Raw genomic sequence first — 18518 nt, 5'->3', positions numbered from 1 at the left:
ATTGTTTTTTTTTTTTTTTTTTTTTTTTTTTTTTTTTGAAAAAACTGAAAAAAAAAAAAAAAAAAAAAAAAAAAAAAAAAAAAAAGACCATAACAAACATTACAAATGGAAATCTACAAAATAAAACATAGCAACGACAGCATCGATGCTGGTTCTGGAAATTTACAAAATAAAATTTGTATTATTGTTATTGTTTGTTTATTTATTTCTCTTCCCCCCTATCTTTTCGTCCGGTTCTTTTGCGAGAGCAAAAGCGATAAATGTTGGGTGTGCTGCAACACCGTGAAGATCAGAGCCGAAGATCTACAAGCGCATGGAGTTATCCTAAACACCAAGGGTTCAAGTCACGTAAAGATTTTTTTTTTCTTTTTCTTTTTTTTTTATTTTTTGAAAAAAAAAGGAAATAAAACAAGCCTATGTATAAAGAGCTGTAAAAATTCTGTGGTAGATACTAGTGGTCATAAGCATAGAGAGTGCATAGTTTGAACAAAACAAAAAAGCATTAAGACATGAAGAAAACCAACACTGCATGAGCAATATTTAAAAAAAAACCCCCAAAAAACCAAAAACAAAAATCAAACTAAAAAGACTAATTTGGTGACTTTTCAAGTTGTTTCTCGTACGAACATGACTCCAAGTCACGTAAAGCTAAATATTTAAGCGAAAATCCTTTGGATAGGGTGCAAAAAATCCCTTTTTTGACCCGTTACAACATGTCCATTTTGCCAACTCTACCAGCCCGATTCAGAGCAGGTGATCCGTACGTAAAACCAAAATGAGAAAGAGGGCGTGTGTGTGTTTCGGGGGCAGTGGGGGTGTTCTTTTCCTCTCGTCTTTCCAAACATTTGGCACAGGCCATTTCTGCTATGTGCGGTCCAATGAGGAGGCGGCGACACAGGGAAACGGCACGCGGGAACCTTAACAGAGGGAAGCGGCTGCAGCAGAGATCCGTGTCGTGAATCGATTCGGCGTACAGGGAGGGGGCGCTGTCGAGCAACGTGGGCTGTTATCTCCACAAGTTTTTTTCTCTTAGATATTTTTTTTTTTCAAACACAAACTTGAAAAACATACATAGCACCACAGAGGAGAGAAAATAGCACCTAGGTTTTTATTTTTTTTTTTTTTTTTTTTTTTTTCCGTTCATTACCTTCCACTGCACAGTAAGATGAATATTTCAGCAAAAAAGTACAGAAGCAGTTTATTAACTTAATTACATTTCCACCAGAGTGGGGCTTGGGTACAAAATGAGGGAATGTCTTGTACTTTATATCACAGAGCATGTTTTTTAGTCTTTTATTTCCAATCTGTTCTTAAATTACAAAAAAAAAAGTAATAAAATAAAATAAAAAATAAAGTGTGCTCTACAAAGACAGAACTTCCAATTGCGTTTGTTTTTTCTTTTTTCTCTTCTATCCTCGTTTTGGATGCGTTTGTACGATTTTAGATGTTTTCTCGTTCGTCTACCTCACAATTAGTACAGTCACATGCATGTTTTGAAGCCAGAAGCAATAAACATTACCAGGAGAAAAAAAAATATACAGAATGTACTTACAAACATAAAAAAAGGGGAAAACAATCACTTATATATATTTATATGTATATAAATATATAAGGTCCATTCCAAAGAGAATGGGGAGACAATTATGCACAAACAAGAAAACTAAACCAAGAACAGAGAAGGTGGCAAAAGGCAGGGAGGATAAAGGGTGGAGGAGGTGTGGGGGGTGGGGCGTTTGGGGCATGAGATCAAAACAGAGCCGAATGGGATGGTGTCCGTGGGCAACGCTGCGACCGTCTGGAACGGCTGCAGCTCTCAGGGTCGCCTTCGTTGTTTCAGACCAAAAGAATCGAAATCAAATGCGATGGAGTGGGGGGGACTGGACTCGGGCAGGGGAGGCTTTGTGTGTGTGTGTGTGTGTGTGGGAGGAAGGACGCAAACTTCAGTTTCAAAACTTGCATGTGATAAAAGAAGGCACACTGAGGTTTCAAGGTTATTTTTCTCTATTCCTTTAGATTTTCGCTGTATTCCTGACGTAATTATGTTTGACTCGTGTCGCTTTGTGGAAACAGTTTTTCTTTTTTTTATACAAATAGCATTGTCCTATTATTTTTCAATTGTTTGTCTTTTTTTTTTCTTTCTGAGAAAACAAAAGTAGGTTTTTCTTTTTTTTTTCTTTCTTCTTCCTCCATTTGCTCGGTAAAAGGTCTCAGCCGATGAAGCACACGGGCCCCACTTCGAATCCGAACTTCTGCGTAGAGCCGCCGAAATCGTTGAACATGATGTCCACAAAAGGCACCTGCTCCACCTTCGGAGTGTTGATCTCGAGTACTGTCTTTTCGTAGCTCTTTTTCAGCTGTCGAGAGAGAGAGAGAGAGAGAGAGAGAGAGAGAGAGAGACGCAGCAGGAGACGGAATTAATTTCAGAAATCCAACAGACCGCGCCTCTTCAAACGACGACGAGGACCGGGTGGCTTTTCGTTAACCTACCGCGCAGCCATCGACCACGGCGCGGATGTAGGGGTTGTTGTCGTACGACATCTCCTCATCGTTGGATCCCAGGAAGCGGATGGCCTTGTCGTAGTTGTCCTGCTCCTGGTCGTGCCACGCCACCGAGTGGTAGCAGTTGTACGTCATGTTCTGCCGGGCCGCCGCGCTCAGGAGCCGCAGGAAGGTCATCTGGACGACGCCAATGGGGTTGCCCTCGGCGTCCACGTAGGACAGCTACAGAGACAAAAAAAAAACCCAAACATATTTTAAAAATGAAATCTAGCTTTCCAGCTTTTACACCGGGAAGAAGGTAAATGAGGGATGCAGGAACTGATTTCCAGCAGACATCTACAAATGTTATCAAACCCTGCAACGCCGCAATGAGTAACAATGTACTGAAATCGGGCTTCAAAATGTTATAAAACATCACTGCAACCGCATTACATAATAAAATCATTCAGCGCATTTTGCAATACTTTTTCTCACATTATGTCATAACATTGCACATTGCGCTGATTATTACGTTATGCGGAGGTAGCTCTTTTTCTTTTTAAATAATCTAATAATGTGACACATAATGTTGTAAAACGATCACAAACTGTTCTTTATGTGCACACTGAAGCTGACACTTTGGATAACAAATAACTTTTGGTCATTTAGTTGCCTTTCTGGCCTCATGCCCTCGGTATTAACCTGCATGTTGTTCATTAAAAATGAGTTCAAGATTTTACTCAACTATTACATAATGCTGGTTTAATAATGCCTTAGTACATTTTAAAGCCTGATTTTACTACATTATTCCAAATTGCAGTTATTGCATAACGCGGTGTTACAAACTCAAACTGCATTTAATTTTGTGCACAAATTTCAGTGAAACTATTTCAAGATTTATTTATTTATTTATTTATTTGTTGAGGCGATTGTGTGGGGGGATTTCTGGAAAATGATCAATTTATAGACCCAGATTTAAGATGCAGTACTACCACCATGGTGTACAGCTCCTATGAATTACCAGAATATACAACAATCTAAAGCAGGTATATAAAAACTACATAAATCTGTATAACACATCAATCCAGACCGACGTGAGCATATTTATTTCTTTTACTGTCAATATTCAAATGAGTTACTAATATCAATGCGCTACACATAAACACTGTAAGAGACACAATCTTCTGAGATTTCTAAAACTAGTGTGCAAACTCAAAGCCAGTTTGGGTCTTTTTTTAAATAAATATTTATGAATCATTTATGGAAGTGGAGAATATTGTAAAATAACTGCCTGATTCCATCCATCCATTTTCTTTACACCCTTGTCCCTTAGTGGGGTCGGGAGGGTTGCTGGTGCCAATCTCCAGCTAACGTTCCGGACAAGAGGCAGGGTGGGTACACCCTGGACAGGTTGCCAGTCTGTTGCAGGGCCTGATTCCTTAAAGGCATAAATGTATTTTATGTAATCTATGTGTTTACAAATGGAGCACTGATGCCTCCAGGCTACAAAAATGTTAAAAAATGAATATGGAAAATCCTTGGAATGAAAGGCAGAGCAGCTTGTTTAGATGCTAGATGCACGTGTGTGCAGAATCTCAAACCCACACAAGTGTAATTCTCAAAATAGGAGATATAAGGTAGTAATGACATGCTAATTGCCTCATAATTACCCCAGAATCCTCCCCTGCTGCCCCCCACCTCCCCACTTTCATGCTCACATTGCACAAAACTGAGTTACATCCCATTAAGATGATTATAGGGCTTCATAATCCAAACTGATTAGATACATCTGGAACCAATCCTAGTTGATCCAGTTTATTTTAATGCTCTTAAACGACAATCTGCATACCAACCATCAGGAATCCATTAGATCCACTTCGCCTTGCAGACAAACAGGACTTACTGAGTGTAGAGTGCATGCTGAACGTGTGCCATGCAGCCGGAGCAGCAAACCATCTGGTGCCTCGGTGTTTTCCCCTCCTCGACTGGCTTTGGCACGTGGTGAGTCGAAGCTTGCATGCGCATGCACACGAGATACCCCGCAGGGCTGACATTCACAATGAACGGTAATAAAGAGTGAGGGGTGCCTGATGCCTTTCCTGTACTTTTCCAGACTTATTTAAGGAGTTTGCAGTGTTTTTTTTTTCTCTTTTTTTGGTGTTTTTCCTTAAAGGGGCAGTATTACATGTAAAATCAACTTTATTGAGCCTTACAACACACTTTGACTTTGTTCCATAGCTCAAAAACATAGCTGAAGTGTTGATTCCTTCATGCATGTTTGAGAAATCTTTTAATCTCCCGTGGCAACCGCTGAGCTGAGTAAAACGCCTGGGTGCGGCTAGCGCCACCTTCGAGGACAAAGCTCCTCCTTGGATTTTCCAAGCTTCTGAGCTTCCACCTCACAGAGCAACAGCTCTTCCACTCAGCTCCTACAGACTAGCCAGCAGCAATTGGCAAATATCAGATGGACTGCACATCCTCCGAGCTCGTTATACGAGCTGCGTCTCAGAGTGATGCTGGTGAAAACTTTGCTAAATAGAGGAGCCATGTTGTGATGACTTCCTGACTTTCTCAAGAGAAATGGGCCCAATTTCCAAATTGTTAAATTACAATGTCAAATTTATTTCATGTCTTATTTGATATGTACAACAACTAAAGGCAACATAGTTACTTGAGTGAGCTATAAAATGATACTATGAGGTTGGAAAATACATAATACTGTCCCGTTAAGTATAAATGAATTACCTCACATTGTGTTTAAGGCAGATTGAAAAAAAATAAAATAAGATAGCTGGGTTACTAAAGATTATGATCAAGGAAAAGAATCTGGACATCCATACTTTCCATATCTTTTTCAGAGTAGGAACCAGGGGAAGATGTTTGTCGTTTTGATGCATTTGTGCTGCGACTCGGCGCAGAGTCATAGATTAACTGTCCAATCATTCAGGAGATGTCGTTTCATAAGAGCACAGGCTCTTAGGCTCATGTTCAGGAGTGGCTTACCAGTCAGCTCTTCTTCTTTCTTTTTTTTTCTTTTCATTCACATCCCTCCTCACTCTCTGTCCCGTACACTGTGCATGCAGCCACACATCTCAGGAGAAACGTTACCTCTTGATCATCACAAGTCAACAGACTGAGGAGCCAGAAGCTTCTGAGTGGTGACTGAGTGCCCTGACCGCATTGACCCGGATCCACGCTAACACACACTGGGAGTGTGTGATCAGCTGCATAGCAGCAGCAGCAGCACAAAGGGATCGCAGGATGGGAGTATATATGCTCTGCTTGTTTGCTTTTTCTTTTAAGAGAGAAGCCTAAAGTGATGAACTTGCGTTTCATGGTCATAGCGTCATGGCACTGAGTCACTTAGAGATGCTGCTTATATGGAGTAGAGGTATCATGGAGTGGATAGAGCAGGAAGTTTTTTTTTTTTTTGTAAAATACAATTTTGCATCTAATTTAACAGTGGTGTCCAAAGTGTGGTCCGGGGGCCATTTGTGGAACTTGGAATGATTTGGTTTGGTCCCTGATCACAAGTGAAAAATGGTGAAAAATCTGGCCCACAGAACAGAAAACAACTGATGTCTCTTAATAAGTTAACAGTCTGAAGCCCTATTTATGTTTTGGATCTATACAGATTTTATAAAATATTTATTTTTTGTTGAGCAGGTAAAAATAAATAAATAAAAAAAAAGACAGAAAGGGAGATACCCCCAGTAATCTCATTTTTGCATTTTTAACTTAATGGAAACTGTGGTCCAGTAGTTTTAACATGTTATAAACACAGTCTTAACAAGCATTGTTGCTCACTTTCTAGTGCAAATACCTTAGCACACTTGAATTAAGTAACTTACGTGTTACTTATCAGCAAGATATAGGACCTTGTTTAAGTCAATAATTCATTAATATTGATGAAAAAGTGGAATAATCTGCCAGTGGAACCAATGATACTTTGTCATGGGTTGTTTTGGACCCCAGAGCACCACTGACCTAAAGTGATAATCATCATCCTTCCACCAACCTCTCCTCCATTTCTTTCTGACAGCATCCCTTCTACATTGTTCCTGGACTGAAGAAGAATGCAGCTCATGTCGAAGTCATGCATCATAAATGAACAACCTACAAGCATAGTGCCAGGCTTAATACATACTTCATAGTGCAGAACCAGAACCAGAACCATGCAGAGCCCGGGCCTCGGCCGGGGACTCCGGGAACCGCAGGCAGAGCCACTTACCAGCGAACCTCTCTTGTAGTGACTATACCAAGTGCCTGGCGAGTCTTTGGGCCATTTTGCCATTTTGCTCTGTAAAATATAAGAAGTGTTCAGGGGAGGGAAAGGGACTTAAGAGTCAGGCTTACCAGTTTACCACGTTTGAATTCACTGAACCAGGAACCGGCAGTCTCCTTTACCCAGGATGTGAGCCTTGCCTGGGGGCACGGATCAACAAAAGAAGGCAGAGGAGGGGTGGGGAAGAAAGGTGTTAAAGAGAGGAAACAGATTTGACAGAAATCTCAGCTCCCTCCCACCCCCCGAGGTTTTCAGCTTTTCTTCTTTCTCCTTTTGTTCTCCAGTGATGAATCCTACAGATCTGAAACGCGGCTCAGTGAGATCAAGTAGCCTTGCTGGACTGGAGAGTTTCTACCCACCGCTACGGTATGAACTGCAGCTGGCGGCTAATTGCTGCTGAAATATTCATAAGTACACAGTGATATTAAATGATCGCCTGCCTGCATGGAGTTTTTCTTTCTTTCTTTTTTTTTTTTTTACATTAATGTTTATGTTTCTGCTAGGCAGTCTGTGTGGTTCTCTGATGTTACAGCAGTGATTTGTTAAAGTGTTCAAACCACTTGATTTTTTTATAAAAAGATCAAGTAATTTTTAGCCCGCTGCTGCAAGAACCATGGAGAACAACCTTACGGTAAACTATTCCCTTTTTTGGAAATGCCTCAAGCTCAAATACAAAATGAACAGGAAGCCACAGGTTCTCAACTGGATTTAGGTCAGGACTTTGACTGGGCCATTCTAATATATTTTGCTCTAAACCATTCTCTTGTTACTCTGGCTGTAATTTTAGGGCCCCTCCTGGAAGGCAAACCTCCAATCTGCTCTTCCTGCCAGCATTGCGTTTTCTTTAGCTCCATTCATTCTCCCATCATCTCAGACCAGTTTTCTCTATCCCTGCTGAAAAAAGAAAATCCCCACAGCATGTGCTGCCACTACCATGTTTCACTGTGTATGTGCTCAGTGCGCTATCAGTGAACTCCAGCAAAAAATATTTACCGTTTCCTTTTCAACTTTACCATGGGTTTTGGAATTTATCAGGTCATTTATCGTTAATCACTTATCGCGATGCGCCTCTTATCCTTATAAGACTTTTCATGCATCGATGCCACGATAAATTCTCCAACATTGTCAGTGTTTGTTAGTTGTAATGGTTTCTCCACTGTTTGCTCAGTGAGAGTGTCAATATATATGAAAACATAATTATTCAGTTGCTGTGTGCATTTTAGTGACACATATCACATGCCGTCATGTGACTGGTGAACTAAAGTAGCGTATTACAAATGTTCCAGAGCAATGTTTGCAGTCACAGCCATAGACTAGCCTAAAAATATGTAATAAGTAGTTCTTATTGATACTTAGTTGTCGCCATAATACAACAAAATAGCGTGATAAAGCTTAACGTCCATATCGGCCACCTTTACTTTACATTTAAGGGTGATCTCCTTTAGCAGCCACAACTTTATCCCTGACCTACTTTGTGTGCTCCTTGGTTTATCCACTAATACTCTCAAACAAACCTTGGCAGAACAGCTGCCAAGCAACACTTAAACTTTTCTGGTAAAAATTTCTCAACTATGTGCAACTTGGCCATTCTGTCACACACAATCCTGATGAAATACGCCGACGCTTGCGGTTGGAACGAGACAAAATGTGGAAAAGTTCGACGGACGTGCGAACACTTTTAGCCAGATGCTGATCTCTCCGGCTCAGGTTTTACAGATGGGCACTAACGTCGTTCTGCCAGCGAAATCCACGGCGCGACTCGTAACGGCCTCAGCCGTGACAGTGATGAATTCCTCTATAATTAGCGAGCAAGGTTTGATATGAAACTGTCAGCGGTCGCCTAACGCGTCGATGAAGAATCACCTGTCGCTGGAAGACGACATACATTAAACCCCCGCTGCCTTGAAGGGCAACCTTCGCTCGTTTTCAGAGCAAAGTTTCAACTTCCTCCCTCTCAGCATCTCTAGTGTTGCTTTTTTTTTTCTTTTTTTTTTCTTGTGCTCCATCTGGACGGTGTGGGTTAGCGCTCTGATGATAATATGTGGGAGAGTTTTTTTTGGCATCAATGCCAAGACTGACAGCGGGGGCTATTCTCTCCGCCTCAGACACAAACGAGAGAGCGGCCCCATTGCCGGGCGAGGCTATAAAAAGTCCGCTTCATTATTCGGGGTTTAAGCAAACCCCCCTTACCCCTCCCACCGCCCCTCTGAGGCTTGATGAGTGGGATCATTAAAACGGCTGTAGCACTTGTGCTATTACACAACCCTCAAGTTGTCAGAGACGGTGTTCCTCCGCTCCGCCACGCTCCTCTCTCTTCCGCACGCTCATGCATAATGAACCAGAAAGTGTTCTGGCTGTGTTTGTCACCTGCCAGTGCTTTCATATGCCACGGAGTTCTTTCTGCTCCCTGTCAAAGCAGCACTCGGATACATTAAAAAAAAAAAAAAAGCTTTTGGGTGAGGTGGAGAGAATGTTGTCTGCTGTTTGTAAAATATAACTGATGAGTCATCTCCCACATCTCCTTGTCCCGCCACGGCAGGGGAACCGGCGAAGGCTAATTACGTGACTACACGAGTCGCGACTCTCGAGGTGTTCGCGTCACGAATACAGCAGTCAGTCCCACGTGTGAGAGAGGAGGGAATAAAAAAAATGCACGATATTTTCCTCATCTGCTGAGTTTTGCAAACATTTCCTCCTCTGTCGATTCTAACGTGGAAGTTTTCTTCCCGACCTCTGCGTGTGCCGTGTTTTCTTTTGTGTAGATGTGCGTTGCGCGCGCAGCGGCCAGACGTACCCCTTCAGACTTCTTATCCGGGAAGATACAACTCTCTCCACCTGCTGTGAAGTTGCAGTAGACCTTGAAGGAGTCCCGCGAGCAGCCCTGGTTTGGATCAATCCAGTATTCACCTGCAGACAGGAGGCACAGCGGAAGACGTTCAGAGGAGAAAACAGGACATTTGTTGAACGGTGTAAAGCAGTCGATGCCTGTCCTTTTCTCATTCAGATCAACCTGACGTCTTAGAATTACATATACAGCTCTGGAAAAAATGAAGAGGCAACTTAAAATGATTAGTTTCTCTGATTTTACTTTGTATAGGTATATATTTGAGTAAAACAATACTAATGTTTTAACTGAGGAAGAGTTCAGAAATCAGTACTTGGTGGAATAACCAGGAGGTTTTCAATGGGGTTCAGTGCAGTGGGCTCTTCGTTTTTTTCCAGAGCTGTAAATGTCAAATCCGTTACACAATTAATCCTTATTTAGAGGGGAAAGTGTAAAAAACTGCAACGGGAGAGCTTTGTGTTTGTAATCTGTTTGGCTAAGATGAAGCAACAGGGTAAAGGAACAGTCATTTCATATTCTTGTAACACAGTCAATGTTGGAATCAGACCCAGACTGAAAGGTCTCCTCTGTTGTTGACGTTCATGGTAAAGACGTGAACATACAGCTTTACAAAAATGTCAGGAATTTAGCAAAATTATTAATATTCACCTTTGTGAGCAAAATTAGGCAATATTTTGAAGAGCGAAAAACTGGTCTTGTGCTATGTTCTATTTATAAACCGGGGCAGCGGGAAGTAATGGACTGTAAGTTAAAAGTTTATGACACTTAGATAATACGAACTTAAAATTTTATGACATTTATTCAGCAAACGATAAAGGCGACACTAAAAAAAGTATTTAAAAAAAAAATCCAATGTTAGTTTGGCAGCAGATCAGTCGCCGCATAAAGTCGGCAACGGACACGTACGCCGCTCCAAATAAAATCTTCGATCAGCAAAAAAGGCTACCTGACACCCCAGTAACAGAGTAGTGCTATTCTGCTGCTAAAGAGCTCACAGTAATTCTACTTAAAGCTACAAAATACCAGGAAAACATGGAGTTGTTGAGCTGTTACTGAATACTGAATACTGAATACTTTTCCTTCATCACGTCACAGCCACTACAAATACACATCTGTTGTGGACAGGGAGGGCAGGAAACGTCCATTCAACAGGCTAAAACATATTATGGCATATATAGCATCCTAACAAATATTGCATTCAAGGAGTCCTCAGTTGCATTTATTTCTCATTTCAGACACTGAAATTTAGCGGCGCTCCAAAAACTGTGGAAAAATTATATGAACAACAAAAGTATGCATGTTTTTTTTCCCAGGATTATGATGAACACAATGATTTCTCATGACTATGAGACACGTGAATAATAAAAAAAAGCCAGCATTAATTAGAAAGTGATTCTATATGTATTATATAAACTGCAAGAAGTGCAGCAGATTGCACCATTTTAATTTTTAGGTGTATTTTCCCCATTGACTAAATCAACAGAAATTAATAGTTAGATTTTTCCTTAAAAAAAATCAGCATGATACTATATATGTTTGAGCAAAAGAAAACTTATTTTCAGTTGTTTTTGAACATGTATACCAGGGGATCCGATAATTACAGAGGACACTGTGTTTGTGTTTTACCTTCCTGTCAACAGAGGAGTTTAAGGGACTTAAATATTGTGCATACATATTTTCTCTTAACATCCTAGGCTGCAACTGTCTTGTCTGGAGATTAATTAAGCAAATAAATAAAGGAGCACCTTAGCTAGCGGCGTCCACGGGGCCTTCAGGAAAAGATGTCCTGCATGTTTTAGACGTCTCCCTGCTACACCCGATTTAAGTGGCAGAATTTTCCTTCTTCTCAGTTTATCGTCAGGTTGTGCCGAAGCCTGGCAGTGACTCATTCATTAAAAAGCAGTTGTGCTGAACCAGACTGGCTCCCTCAAGGACAGGACGGCTTTTGGACACGATTCACTTGTTCTAAGCAGAAGCTGCTCTAAATAAGTTGGACAATTGGATAAATCTCTTTAATATACTATCTAGAACTTATCTTCCTTAAGGCCAAAATTGAAAAGGTCGTAAAAATACAATTAAAAAAGTAACTAGAAAATGTAAAGCTATTTTTCTTTTTCTAAGAAATCCAGTGGTTTGAATTTTAAAGATTTGAACAAAAAATAGCAAGAAAGAACTAAATTCAGTTTGGTTGCATAATAGCTTTTATCCAAATCAGCCTTAAGTGAAATTTATGTAAACACAGCAATGGTAATTAAGAATTTATTCAGATGTAAATATTGAGCTGGGTAATCATGTAATTCAGTTCAGGGCTTCTGGCTGCTACGTTTTCTCCAAAATCAACTCAAGAGTAAAAACTCTGATATATTGTGTGTTTCAATGTTTGTGTTCTTTTTTTCTTCTCCAATTTCTGTCAGATTTTTTCTTTTCTCAAAAGAAAATCATCGAGGCATTTAGAGCGCATGGAAACATGAGACATCGGTATCCGTAACGGAACTCGACGTCCCGTTCGCCCGCGCTCTGCTGTCATAGACATTTCTCTTTCGTCGCTGCATCACTGATGATTCGAGAGCGAGATATGAACAGAGCGGAGCAGAAGGGCCCTGCGTATGAAACGGAACATCACACGAACCATCGGGGAAATCAGGGTGGCACAGCTGCAGATCCTTGCAGGTGCGAGCCGGGTTGTTCTGCGTGCCCAGCGGATGCTTCATCTGCTCGATCTCCAGCTTCAGCGAGTTGAGCGACCCGAAGATCTCCTCCATGCCGTCGTCGTAGTCCTTGTAGTTGGCGTCCATGGCGGCATCGTCCACCATCTGGCTGGCGTCGATGTTCCTACGTGTTCTGCCCTTAATGGGATTGACGATGGGGAGCGGGTGGATGACGTCACCGGGAGGGCCCTGTTGGGGACAGATGGACAGACACAAACTGTTGAGACGCTAAGAAGGTATCGGTAAGCACTGGGACAGAATAACGATCCTGTTGGATTACTCACAGGTGGGCCAGGAGGACCAGGGGTTCCTGTCTCTCCTTTTGGACCTGTTTGACCCTGAAAGGAAGAAAAACAAACCGATTATTTGTTACACAGGCTTGTTGTCACCTCCACAACATTCAGGTTTCTGTAAATCACTTACAGACGACCCTTTGGCTCCTTTGGGACCTGGTGGACCCTAAAGACACCAATAACATCAAGCAATCAATACCGGCCAAGAAAGGACAGCGGCTGCTATCAGGCTAATGTGAAGAATATAGACTTACAGGTAAGCCGGGAGGTCCAACTGGACCGAGGGGACCTGTAGGACCAGCGATACCCTAACGGAGAGAAGACGACATGTAAATCCCCAGGCAATTCTCTGAATTATACAGAACAAACAAGTTCAAGATAAAACCAAAGGAGGCTGCCTGCTAATTTAGCTGAACTAAAATCTTTCCCGAAGTATGGGAAAGACTGTCGGGAGCGCTCAGAGAGGTTGGCGATTGCTAACATAGCGTTGGGCCCTCTGGGCCGTGTCGCTTACGTTGTCTCCTTTGGGACCGGACGATCCTGGAGGGCCGGGAAGACCTCTGTCACCCTTTTCGCCCTGTTCACCTGGGGGTCCAATCAGACCAATGAGACCCGGATGGCCCTGCGGACAAAAAAACAGTCAATAATACATCAGTCTGAGCGTAAATACATCTATCTGACAGAGCCTCTAAACATAAGGTTGCCAAATTGACGACCAGAGGCAAAGAAATCTCATAAGTTATTGAGTTTGGTCGTTAGTTTTAATGTTACGCCGGTGCTCTGAATTATTTAGGTGGCTTTAATGGGTGGTGGAGGTATTTACTTTCTCTCCTTTAACACCAGTGTCTCCTTTCAAACCAGGCAAACCAGGAGGGCCCTGTGAAGAGAACAAGAATCACTCGGATCAGACCAACACTGATTTTTTTTGCTTACTATTTGTAAGCAAATAGTAAAGCCGGGGCCGGTGCATTTACTCACCATAGGTCCAGGAGGTCCGTCTGGGCCTGGAGAGCCAGGCAGTCCTTGCTCGCCCTTCAAACAAACATCAGTTATTCAGGATTTTCAGAGACTACCTCCAGACAGTGTGAATCGTTTATATTTTGCTGTTAGCCAGAACTTTCTTTGCATAAATGTTGCATTTTTTTTTTCCAAAACAAATACCAAAACAAGAGAAGTCAGGCTGTACTTACAACCGCGCCGGGGATGCCCCTGAGTCCTTCAGAACCGGGCTTTCCAGGTGATCCTTGAGGGCCCACAGGGCCTGTTTTTCCTTGGGGACCTTCAATGCCTGGCTCTCCCTTTTAAGGTTATAGATTGCATTTTTATTCGGATGAAATATATTCACAAATTGGAAGACATAAAATATAGAGAACTTTTACGTATTCCATGAGTTACCTTGGCTCCTTTCTCTCCTTGTCTTCCCTCAGGCCCCGGTGCTCCAGGAGGCCCCTGTTTCAATAAATTATTGACAGAGATTATTGAAGCATAATGCAAACACAGAGCATAAGAGTCTAGAATCTGATAAAAAAAAAAAGTTTTTGTATCAAAACAAGACGGAAAGACCTCCAGGTTCTACTTACTCTCTTTCCGGGTGGTCCAGAAGGACCAGACTCTCCGGTGGGTCCAGGTGAACCCTGGTTTGAAAAGAAAATGCAGCCATCAACTATTAACACTTTTCAGCAACGACAAAGCAGTAATAACCCCCTTACAAGTAACCAAAGCACTCACAGGTTGACCGGCCTCTCCGTCGTCTCCCTTATCACCAGCTGGGCCATCTAATCCCTGAATTACATACAAACAGAACCTCAGTCAAAAAACATGTTTTATTTTTAAGCGATGTAAACACCGGAGCTTAGAGGCAATCAGTCATGTGTATATTTACAGCTGGACCGGGCTCTCCAGGTGGTCCAGGGTCTCCAGGGAAGCCACTCGGACCCTAAGAATTAGATAGAAAATAAACACCACTCGTCTTTTTGGACTTGTAATTTTAAATTTAGCACAGTAAATATCACCTGGGCAACCATTGTTACAGTGTCAAAAGTGTTTTTGTGCAGCTCAAGGCGGATGAGAACTCACAGGGCTGCCCTTAGGGCCATCATCTCCAGGTGGACCTTTAGGGCCAGGAGGTCCCGCAGCACCAGCTGGACCGGCCTCTCCCTTCTCTCCACGCTCTCCTCTTGGACCCTAGGGTAAAAAGACATATACATGTATATTTCAATAAGCTCTTTGGTGTAAAATTTCCACCTTTCCCAAACAAAGAGTACACCTTAGATCATTTGGCTCAAATAAGAAGAGACGGATTTACTCACCGGCGGACCAACTTCCCCCTGAAGACCTGGCTCTCCCGTCTCGCCGGCATCTCCCTGAGAGAGGAGGACGGACAAACACAGACATTATCATCCGAGGTATCCACTGCGGATCAACAAATGCCCTGACTGTTCCTGTGCCCTTGTCACCTGAATGAGAACAGAAAGACGCGACTCGGGAGATTTCAATCCATCAAGTGTGAGGAGATGGTTGGAGGATGGAGCCTGCTGACCTCACTGTTCTCCCCAAAGCCTGTCCATATATCTTGTCCTTCCTCCTATTACCCCCCCTACTGAATAGTTGACCTGTTGACTCACCTGCGCGCGTGACAGTGTCGTTATTCACTGTCACGTAGAGCTACTGCCCTCCCAGCTGGGGCTTAACGGATAAAGTCTGCTGCACTTGTTTTGTGGAGAAAATATTATCCCATGTCATGTTCGGAAGGCAAGGAGCAAATCGAGCCGCGCGGTTCCGCAGCGGCAGGGTCGATGTGTTGCCATCAGCACATCCGGATTCCCTCAGGCGTGAACGGCTCAGTGTTTTTTTGTTTTTTGGGGTTTTTTGGGGGGGGCGCGTCGGCAAGGATTTTGTAAAATAAGCGTCGAGCTGTCTTTCAAAACCTCTCATGCTGTTGTCAAAAAATCTAAACTAAGCATGATTTGAATCTTAAAGTTTCAGCAAAACATGCTGTTTTTGTTTTTTCTTTATAAATGCAACCCTGCTTGCATCCACCAGTGGTGTTTTTGGCTAAATCTGCTGACAAGAGGGGGAAAAAAAGAAAATCAAGACAGCTGCTCATCACAGATGCACGAGGATTGTGTTTACAGGAGGAAAAAAAAGGGGGGGAAAAATGGCCTGACTTTTTGTTGCCTGCCTACTTTGTGCGCCGGCCAATAAAATGCCATTTCAGCTGAAGGGCGATTAGCCAAGAAGAGCAGTGTGTGGGTTCGTGCAGAAGGAGGAGAAGCTATTCAGACGGGGATTATGAAGCAGCAAAAGGTGATTCTATTGACTGAAGGAGATAAAACAAATCACATCATCACTACGGACGCAGAACGATGAGCTCAGCAGCCACGCAGCTGCCAAAATGGGCCTCCTTGTAATGAAATAGCAGCAACAAATAAGAAATCTATCTGAGAGTGGCTTTTAATGAAGTATTGGCCTGCATACGTGGAATTCTCCTTCACTGGATTTGGTAGCGAAAATTGGCAGATGCAGTTTTAAAGTAAATGCAAATGTTTCAACGTTAATGCTTTCAGATTGCTCCCACTCTGACTTTTTGTATTCTACTGGCAAATAAAACCATTAGAAATAATTCCACCAATCATAGTCACACCCCTCCAGATCCATCTCAACCCATCTCTTCAGACAGTTTACATCCATAGGGTTCAAAGAACTAAATGTGAATCCGCATTTAAGTCTCATAACAGTGCTGTATCAATCACTGTAAGGTGGATAAAACAGAGTAGAAAAAACTAGTGTTGTACCCTTCAAGTGGGCGGAACGGTCAGCAGCAGGAACATGCAGACACACAAAGCCATCATACAATTTGCATTTGCTATAAAGCTCCCCTCCATTTGTTAAGGCGGCATCCCAGGAACTATTTTAAAACTTAAACCTCATTGTGAACTCTTTAAATAGGCGTACAGAGTCAGCATTTAGCAGAGAAAGCAAAAAAAGTAACTCGACCGAACTCAGAATCTGATCCATAAAACAGGAACATCCTCCAATAAGTTACCCAGGCGCAGTGTCTGCAAAAGGTGAGCTGTTAGCTTAGAGGCGTTTTTTAAGGGTAGCATAGTTTTATGTTAGTATTCTTGTTTGTTACATGTTTTATGGTTTAAGTTATGTTGGACTGTTAGAGTGAAAAAAAGCTGCTACAGCTTTTTTTCTGCCATGTAGTCAATATGTTAAAAAAAGCCTGGGAAGCTAGCTGATAGAGTAAGCTAGGCTAGCTGTGCTAATTCCTAATAAATGCTGGTAAAAACAGCTTAAAAATATCACCTTCATATATTTTTGACATTAAAACTATAAATGCCTCCTTTATTGAGTGGTTTTATGCAACTTATCTCAATTTTTTACATAAAATGTTGCCTCTACTAATAAATAGTGAATTACTATTAGCTGCTACCATGTAATCTGTTTGCTAGAGCTGCAATTTACACACCAATAGTTTTAGAAGCAGCCATTACGTTCTTAAATCTGGGCTTATTGTTTCTTCTTTTATAGATTTTAACAATTTTGCTAACCACGTAGCGAGGCAGCGTAACATCTTGCTTAGCTAGCCCATTTTAGCATTAAAGATAGCAATTACAGTTAATATGTGGATTTCTTTTTACTTTCAGTCGTGCGTCATTCATTTCATATCTGGAAAATGTTTCGAGACATTAGTGAATAAAACTAGGTAAGACGTTTTACCTTTTCTCCAACAGCACCAGGGTTTCCAACACCACCAGGGGGTCCCTGAGGACCGTCGGCTCCAGGGGCACCTGAAGGACCCCTGGGACCGGGAGGACCGGGTGGACCCTGTAGTAGACAATAAAAGCCATTTTGATTTGTGAATGAGTTTTGGCTGGATGCTTCTTTCCATGCTATCACAGTCTCAGTGCCCATCTCACCATTTGACCGACGTCTCCCGTTTCACCTTTCTCACCAGGTGGACCAGGCAAGCCCTGGAGAATTAGAAGAAGGTTGAAATTTTGTCTGTTCTTGATTTGATTGTTCAAAATACTTGAGATGATATTGCGGTGCACACCTGCAGCCCAACTGGGCCTGGAGGTCCTGGGAAACCTCTCGACCCTTCATCTCCCTTCTGGCCGAACATACCCTGCTGACCTCTGGGTCCTGGCTCTCCATCTGCACCCTGCGAAAAACAAGAGGTTATGAAGTGAGTCATGTCGTAGAGTTGCTAAACCAAGAAGTAAAGATACACAAAGCAGGCACTTACAGCAGGACCTGGTGCTCCGACAGGGCCTTGAGGGCCCGTAGGACCTGGAGGACCCTGAAGAGGAGCACATCAATAGAAGTCTTGTGTTATTTTTCTTAACATGAATGGGTGTATTCACTAGAATACTAAATACTCATCAAAATCTGAAGACGTAAAATGGTTGATAAAAAAAACTAAAAAAAACTTACATGTTCTCCTTTGTCACCTTTACTTCCTTTCTGTCCTGGTTCTCCAATCTCACCCTGTGAAACAGAACCATCAAAGTGAAACACAATCCTCAGCTAAGGATACATCATGCACATTATGCTTATGCATCACCTGCTCGGACATTTCCCATAACAGAAAACCAGATATGGGAAACTGACAAAACCAACAGAAATTTTATCCAGCCCTCTTTTTTCTGACAATTTACACCCAAAGGAGGGGGCAAAGTGGGGCTTATATTGAGTCACTCGCAAACTATCGAGCAAAGAAAAACAAGATAATTGCTTCCATTAGAAAACCCACTGAAAGATACAAAATAAAGCCGTTTGTACCTTTGCACCCTTTCAAAACCTTTTCTACGCTGTGGGTGTTTGGACGTGTATTCCTAATAGCTATCGGTGCTGAAGGCAATTATGGGGTTAGCCAGACAATGTTTTTTTTTTTTTTTGTC

The 18518-nt window shown here is 42.2% G+C and overlaps 1 protein-coding gene across 2 annotated transcripts in view; it reads right to left on the bottom strand.

Annotated features, from left to right (window-relative positions):
- Positions 1–2124: 2124 nt before the first annotated feature.
- Positions 2125–18518, bottom strand: part of LOC106960631 (collagen alpha-1(V) chain-like) — a 96739-nt gene continuing 80345 nt past the window's right edge. The window contains exons 44-66 of one of the 2 annotated variants that reach the window (XM_015053822.1): positions 18052–18105; positions 17864–17917; positions 17672–17779; positions 17535–17588; positions 17335–17442; positions 14919–14972; positions 14686–14793; positions 14492–14545; positions 14338–14391; positions 14190–14243; positions 14005–14058; positions 13800–13907; positions 13588–13641; positions 13433–13486; positions 13124–13231; positions 12864–12917; positions 12740–12775; positions 12601–12654; positions 12238–12505; positions 9558–9670; positions 6710–6778; positions 2488–2721; positions 2125–2354 (exon numbers count right to left, since the gene is read on the bottom strand). In XM_015053822.1, coding sequence (XP_014909308.1) covers positions 2208–2354; positions 2488–2721; positions 6710–6778; positions 9558–9670; positions 12238–12505; positions 12601–12654; positions 12740–12775; positions 12864–12917; positions 13124–13231; positions 13433–13486; positions 13588–13641; positions 13800–13907; positions 14005–14058; positions 14190–14243; positions 14338–14391; positions 14492–14545; positions 14686–14793; positions 14919–14972; positions 17335–17442; positions 17535–17588; positions 17672–17779; positions 17864–17917; positions 18052–18105 — 2055 coding nt within the window. In that variant the 3' untranslated portion in view covers positions 2125–2207. Of the gene's footprint in view, positions 2355–2487; positions 2722–6709; positions 6779–6834; positions 6904–9557; positions 9671–12237; positions 12506–12600; positions 12655–12739; positions 12776–12863; positions 12918–13123; positions 13232–13432; positions 13487–13587; positions 13642–13799; positions 13908–14004; positions 14059–14189; positions 14244–14337; positions 14392–14491; positions 14546–14685; positions 14794–14918; positions 14973–17334; positions 17443–17534; positions 17589–17671; positions 17780–17863; positions 17918–18051; positions 18106–18518 lie in introns of both variants that reach the window. The other variant, XM_015053821.1, reaches the window with a different exon arrangement.

This window comes from Poecilia latipinna, unplaced genomic scaffold, assembly GCF_001443285.1.
Source record: "Poecilia latipinna isolate Pla-1442-1.1 unplaced genomic scaffold, P_latipinna-1.0 Scaffold1204, whole genome shotgun sequence".
Classification (NCBI taxonomy): Eukaryota; Metazoa; Chordata; class Actinopteri; order Cyprinodontiformes; family Poeciliidae; genus Poecilia; species Poecilia latipinna.
The sequence above is the reverse complement of the archived record's forward strand: the minus strand, read 5'-3'. Positions and strand labels throughout refer to the sequence as shown.